At 42.7% G+C, this 6,920-nt stretch overlaps 1 protein-coding gene across 1 annotated transcript; it reads left to right on the forward strand.

Annotated features, from left to right (window-relative positions):
- The first annotated feature begins 536 nt into the window (after window positions 1-536).
- On the forward strand, window positions 537-6,353 carry FGF3 (fibroblast growth factor 3). Its single transcript, XM_030562604.1, has 3 exons — window positions 537-804; window positions 3,650-3,753; window positions 5,933-6,353. Exons 1-3 carry the CDS (start codon window positions 537-539, stop codon window positions 6,296-6,298), a joined length of 738 nt encoding a protein of 245 aa, XP_030418464.1. The 3' UTR covers window positions 6,299-6,353.
- The last annotated feature ends 567 nt before the right edge of the window (window positions 6,354-6,920 follow it).

Raw genomic sequence — 6,920 nt, forward strand, 5'->3', positions numbered from 1 at the left:
AAGCCACCGTGTGTGTGTCTCTCTCTCTGTGTGTGATGCTGTGTAATTTTATCCAGGCTGCACTCTGGGAGTTCACACAAGACTGATACCTTTGCCTCCCTGCTTTGTATCAATTGGTCGCAGATCAGGCTGTTGTTGCAGGAAGCTTCTTTCATTTCTATGCTCCGTCGATCAACGAATTTTCTCCACACAGTCTCTTCCTGAAATTCAGCGGGTATCTCCCTCTCTCTCATGCGTGCAGTCTGTTTAGCTGGAGACCCAAGGAGAACTCTGATCACTGCAGCTCCATCTAATCCAAACAGCTGGGACGCCTCGCTGGCCTCTGCCCGTGTCTATTGATTTAAGTAGCTCTAAGACAGATATAAGGGGACAGATCGAGGTAGATAAAAACTTGCCAATGCTTCACAATTTGAATCAGTGTGTGCTTTGCAACTTTGGAGGGCTGCTAGCAAGATTTCTTTAATGGGACCCCTGGTGTCATCTGCACCAAGCCTTGATCTCCCCAGCAGACTAAGGGCTGCGGCCATCATGCCACAATGGTTATAATTTGGATCTTGCTGCTGAGTTTGTTGCAGGAATCTTGGTCCCAAAGGTTGGCTGCGGAGGTGCTCAAGGTACCTTATTGTGCCAAAGGCCAGACGTGTGACCCAAGGCTGCGCAGAGATGCTGGGGGGCGCGGCGGGGTCTATGAGCATCTCGGGGGAGCACCCAGACGCAGGAAACTCTACTGTGCCACTAAGTATCACCTCCAGATCCACTCCAATGGGAAAATCAACGGCAGCCTGGAGAAAAACAGCGTCTTCAGTAAGTACTGTGCATGCCTCTCCCCTGCCCATTTCCTCCTCTATTAGCTTTGTAGAGTGGCTTTCAATTACAATTCGCTCTGACTCGTTGAATTGTCCTTCAGGTCTAACCTTAGATACCAAGGAGATTAACGACCCTGGGGCTGTTTAGAGTGAAGTGACAGTGAAACAGACACACTGGGCGTCAGATTCTGACACCCTTTCTCTGACCAGCGTCTTACTCGCGAAATAGTCCCAATTGAGTTAAATAGGATTGCTTGAGGAATAAGGTGCTGCCCAAGAGGAAATAGGGTGGCAGAGGTTGCTCCTTTATTATTAGGATTTTTTTTCCAGATTTAAATTCAGTAAGATTTTGCCTTGATCTGCTTGCAAATCTGGAATTTCTTTGCAGCACACATTTGTCCCTCCCAGATAACACTGGGAGAAACAGACAGTTCCGAAGCTGCTAATAACCATTAGTGTAATACACTTCCTCTGTCCAAGAGTTCCTCCGTTTGGATTTTGTTTGAACTTTAATGCTACCAGACAAAGCCCATCTCTCTCCTTCCCCCTGCCCTTTCATGCAGCGTATTCTCCAAACTCCTCTGCCCACACGCAAGGCACAGATGGAAGAAATACAGATGTGGACCCGACCCAGTGAAATCAATGGCAGAAGGATCGGATCCTCGTTTTTTTCTCCAGAATCGGCGCACTTATTAATGACTAGTTAATTTTAAACTAGCTTCCAGAATTACACCCACTCACACCCACGGAATTGCTCAGTGGCTTGTGCAGAAAGCGAATGAGACAAAGGGAAAGAAACGTCCCCTCACCGCCCGCTTCCAAGAAGTCAAAACAAAATTGTTTTTTCAAGTTGCCTCTGATTTGATGATAGGAGGGGGCCTACAGACCAAAGCATCTCTGTGTGTTGGAGGAGGGGGGGTAAATCGGTTCTCTTGTCCCAGATTCTCCATGCTCTGAACAAGCAGCTCAGGTCTAAGATGCAGCAACTTGTGTCCCAAGCCCCCTTTGATTTGTACACCATCTTTACCACCCCCACCCCCACACACCCCAGGCTGAGTCCCTCTGGTTATAGCATTAGCGTAGGAAGCAGCTTTTCTGGGTCTAGAAGGGGAATAAACCGGTGTCGAGACAACCGCTAACTGCACTCAACTGTCACTTTGCTTAACCATCTTTGCTACAGTTGCAGGCATCTCTCCTCAATTTCCTTTCCAAGCTCCCTCACAGCCCCCTGTCACCAAGCCAGAACCAGTGCTAATTCCTGAGGGGTCTTTAGGCCGTCCAATGGCCTTCTTCAATCTCAAACTGGGTTTCAGATTAGTTCTCCCCCTTAGGCTGCGTGTTGCCTCCCCGCCCCCAAGCTTCTTGCGTGTCTCCTCCTAGGGGGATGTGAGGTGGTACAGACTAAATGACTTTTACCCTCTTAAAAATGTGCTGGAAATCAGCAGCAATTAAGATGAAACGGGATATTTCAAGAGCAAAGGGCTGGGAGTGAAAGAGGGAAGCAAAGATCGGGATTTTCAAATACTTTTCTTAACAGACCAGTGGAGATATTGCAGCCGGTTTGTGGACTCGGTGTCTCATGAAGATGCTTTGGGGAGGAAACAGCTTTCTTCTCACAGCGGAAACTTTAATCCCGAGAGATCCGGGACTTTCCTTTCTTCCCACTCCCCAGGATACGAAGTACAGCATTATTTCTGTACAAAGCATCCCACGTTGGATATCTGGAGCCCAGGATGCTCCGGGGAAACCCATGCCCTTGCTCTGGTTAGCCCACAGAAATAGAAAGACCTCCAAGATCTGGCTCAAGTACACAGAGGAAAACCACTATTTCCTAGAGAAAACCCCTCTCGTTATCAAAGACTTTTAGGAGGCATTCTTCCGAGTTCAGTCAACGGCAAAACGAGGGGTAATTCAAACCAGCTGTACGTACAGTCATTACCCTAATTTGTCGATATTTGAAGTCAGACCAAAAATTTAACTCGGCAAAACGGGAAGGCTTGGAACAGTGTGTTTTCTAATTGTCAAAAGACACTTCTGGGGTTACATCCGGCTTCTATATCCTTACAGAGAGTACTGTGCGTTGACACCAGAATGGCTGAATTGAGAGCTTCCAAAAGCAAGATATAAATTTGCACATGTATCACAACAGCTCCTACTACAGCATCTTCCCTTACACGAGTTTTATGATAGTTTGCCTCTAGCATCCTTTGGCGGGATGTAAACCCTTCGGGAGGCTGTCTGGGCTTCTTTCCCCCCTTACTCTTGTCTAGTGCATTAGACACGATCTTCTAAGGGCTGAAATAGCTCCTCCCTTATAGTCATACTGTCCTTGTTTCAAGCACTACATCAACTTTCTAAATGACAAGTTCCTTTCATGATTATATACATGGCTCTAAGATGCAGCCGTCTTACTCCATTTTACTCACCAAAGACCCCAGAAAGAGCATTGTCCTGAAGTGGGTAGCTTTGTGACTGGTTTCAATAAGTCAAGCGCTCTGGTATCCCTCAGAAAAGCATTAAAGGGGCTTTAAACTTTTTTTATATATACATATAGGATTAGGTCAACCTATAGTTCAGTGTCAGATCTTTCCCTTTTAAAATAGTTAAATCTCAATCAAACAAGTAGGGATTTACTGGCAGTTTCCAACCATTTCCAGCTCATTAGGTTTTTTTTTTCTGTATGGTCTAATTATGTTAGTCTTGTTTTATGTTCATGACTGCAGTATGATTTCTTGAGTGATAAGTTATAAGGGCGAACTCATGTTCTGGAGGTAAGTAGCTATTCGGATGTATTTCAGAAAGTTACATATGAAAGGGAAAACCCATCTCTCCTCTGTTTCTAGGTATTCTAGAGATAACTGCGGTTGATGTTGGAGTCGTTGCCATCAAAGGGTTGTTCTCTGGCAGCTACCTGGCCATGAACAAAAGGGGCAGACTTTATGCTTCAGTAAGTTTTATTTTAAGACCTTAACTATTGTATTGAAATGGAAGCATGTTCTATTTGGGTGTCAGTAATTTTCATGGGGAGGGAGCACTATTATCTTGAGTGGACCAGGTTTATCTGCTATGAATAAATGCTTATAGAAAAAAGATTAAATGCTGTAGCAGAAAGGTCCTATCAAAGTGCCAAGTATTCTAACTTTTCTTGTTACCCTTACAGCCAAAGAGACAAAAATAATTTATTTGACAAATGCTAAGATTCTCTTGACAAGTTTTTGGGTTATACAGAATTAAGCATGAAAAATAATACACCAGAAACAAGCCTCTGAAATATGATACTAATATCTATTCACAATGGCCCAAATTAATAGATGAAATTTATTGACACCGGGAGTACATGTAAATGGCAGCTGGAAGGAAGTCAATGCCTAGAAAATCCTTCATTGATGTCAATGGAAGTTTCTCTTACAGAGTACAAAATTGGGCCTCAAGCACATGTAAGAGAACTCAAGCTGGTGTCAGAAGACAGAGATAGAGCAGGAAAAGCAACTATAAAAAGTCATAAGAAGGTGTAAGTTATATGTTTCAGAGGGCCATTCAGGTTGGACTGTACACACACCTCCTTAACCTCAAAACAGATATTAAGGAAGTTTAAAGGCAACTGTTACTTAGGACTCAGTTCATTGTAATAGTCCACAGGTGTATTGCATCTACCTATGTAGTTCATCATCAAAATACATAGTTTTGTCTCTTTAATAGTTTCAGAATGTCCACAGTAGATAAGCACCCAGGAAATTAGCACTATATTTTCAGTGCACAGACATATAGTTATAGGTCCAGAAATGCAAGCAAACTAATAATTTCATCTTGGCTGGACAAACTGTAATGATATGCCTGAGTATTTATACATCATCTTCAGAGTGATTTTCAGGCATTAATTAATAAATCCTCATAATTCTTTGAGACAAATGTTTTGTCCCCATTTTCAAGATGGGGAAATTGAACTCATAGACTCAAGGTCAGAAGGGACCATTATGATTATCTAATCTGACTTCCTGCACAGTGCAGGCCACAGAATCTCACCCACCCACTTGCCCAAATCTCAAGTGAGTTAGTGACAATGCTGGGACTAGAGTTCAGAAGGTCTGTGTTCCCAGTTCCATGTTCAAACTGGGAACACAGACCTTCTGAATCTCTACAGCATTCTTTTATTATTATTTATTTGTATTGCGGTAGCACTTGGAAGTTACCAGTCAAGTATCAGGGTCCCACTGTGATGGAAGTCATACACACACACACACATAACAAATAGAGTACATGATCCAAATATAAGAAAGACATAATAGGTGGATACAACAAACAGATTTAGGGGAGAGCAAGGTAATAGTGAGGTAGTTATGATTAGTGATACATCAATAAAGATCATCTACAGAGGAAAAAAATCCATAGATATAAACATATGACAATTTTACAAGTAATATATTTCGAATTATTGTTGTTTTCTATTTAAGGTTAGTTTGTGAATGTTTGTTCACATATTAGTTTGTGACTTGCTAGATATTCTGATACCGTGGGACCTTGATAATAGATAGATGCTGTTATTCTGTTATGAATCCCTCTTGTACCATCATTCTCTTATTCTAATCTCAGGTTTCCTCTTCTATATGGTGCAGTCTTTTGTTTAATAGCCAGCTGACTCCTCTGTAAGGCCAGGTCCACACTACAGCGTTAAATCGATTTAAACAGCGTTAAATCGATTTAACGCTGTAACCGTCCACACTACAAGGCACTTAAAATCGATTTTAAGGGGTCTTAAAATCAATTTCTGTACTCCAGCTAAATGAAAGGAGTAACCCTAAAATCGATATTACTATATCGATTTAGGGTTAGTGTTGACGGAAATCGAAGTTATTGGTCCCATTCTTTTACTGAGCTACCCAGAGTGCACCGCTCTGGAAATCGATGGTAGCTTGGGACCATGGACGCACACCACCGAAGTAATGTGCCCTAGTGTGGACGGGTAAAATCGATTTTATAAACCCTGTTTTATAAAATCGATTTTACTAATATCGATTTTAAGCTGTAGTGTGGACGTACCCTAAGTCCTGTTCCTGCACTGGTGAGGGTGCTGAACTATTATCCGTGCTGCCTTTCTGGAGCTAATGGCTGTTGTGTTGGCTTTACAGGAATCTTACAATGCAGAGTGTGAGTTTGTGGAAAGGATCCATGAGTTGGGCTATAACACTTACGCATCTCGCCTATACCGGACAGTGCCCAATGGAGCTAACACCAAACACAAAGCCAGTGCCGAGAGACTTTGGTATGTCTCCATCAATGGGAAAGGCCGACCCAGACGGGGCTTTAAAACCCGCAGGACACAGAAATCCTCTCTCTTTCTGCCCAGGGTACTGGATAACAAAGATCATGAAATGGTCAATCTATTTCACACAAATGTTAAATACAAAGAGAGTCTACTGAAGCCTCTGAGTAAGAATAAAAGAAGGAGGAGAGGACACCAATGGATTCCTTGGGGGGATTGGGGTGGGGAGTGAAAGCAAAGAAGAGTATTCGAAGTGTGACTAGAAAACAGACAGCTGTGACTGTATGGCATATCCACAGGGACATTTTTGATATAATGTATGTATAATTGGATGTCACATCAAACCTATTTACTTTTAGATATTTTAGAATTATTGCCTGTGCTAAAAACGAGTAACATAAATTGAGGCACATTCAAATGTAAATTAGATGGATGTAATAATTTTGTCAATGGCCTTTAATATTTTTCTTTTCCTTAATTTAATTTTTTTTCTAACTTACTTTAGGGTGCTCTCCCAGTGGGGTATTCCCCCAGTGAACTATTCTCTCCTATGAGCATTTTACACTTGTTACCTGTTTCTTGAAAGAAATCATAGCACTTTTATAATCCTTTCAGTGGTTTCCCAGTACAGGACTACATTCAAGTTATAATGGAGCACACAGGGTCCGCTCCAGGCCCCAGCACGCCAAGCGCATGCTTGGGGTGGCATGCCGTGGGGGGCACTCTGCCGGTCGCCGTGCTTGGGGTGGCGAAATGTCTAGACCCGCCCCTAGGAGTACAGAAATCTCAGAACTGGTTTATTTTGTAAGTTACATGTATTTATTTTTACCTTTGTTTTGGCAAAGTCAATATCA

This window comes from Gopherus evgoodei, chromosome 4 (genome assembly GCF_007399415.2).
Source record: "Gopherus evgoodei ecotype Sinaloan lineage chromosome 4, rGopEvg1_v1.p, whole genome shotgun sequence".
NCBI lineage: Eukaryota > Metazoa > Chordata > Testudines > Testudinidae > Gopherus > Gopherus evgoodei.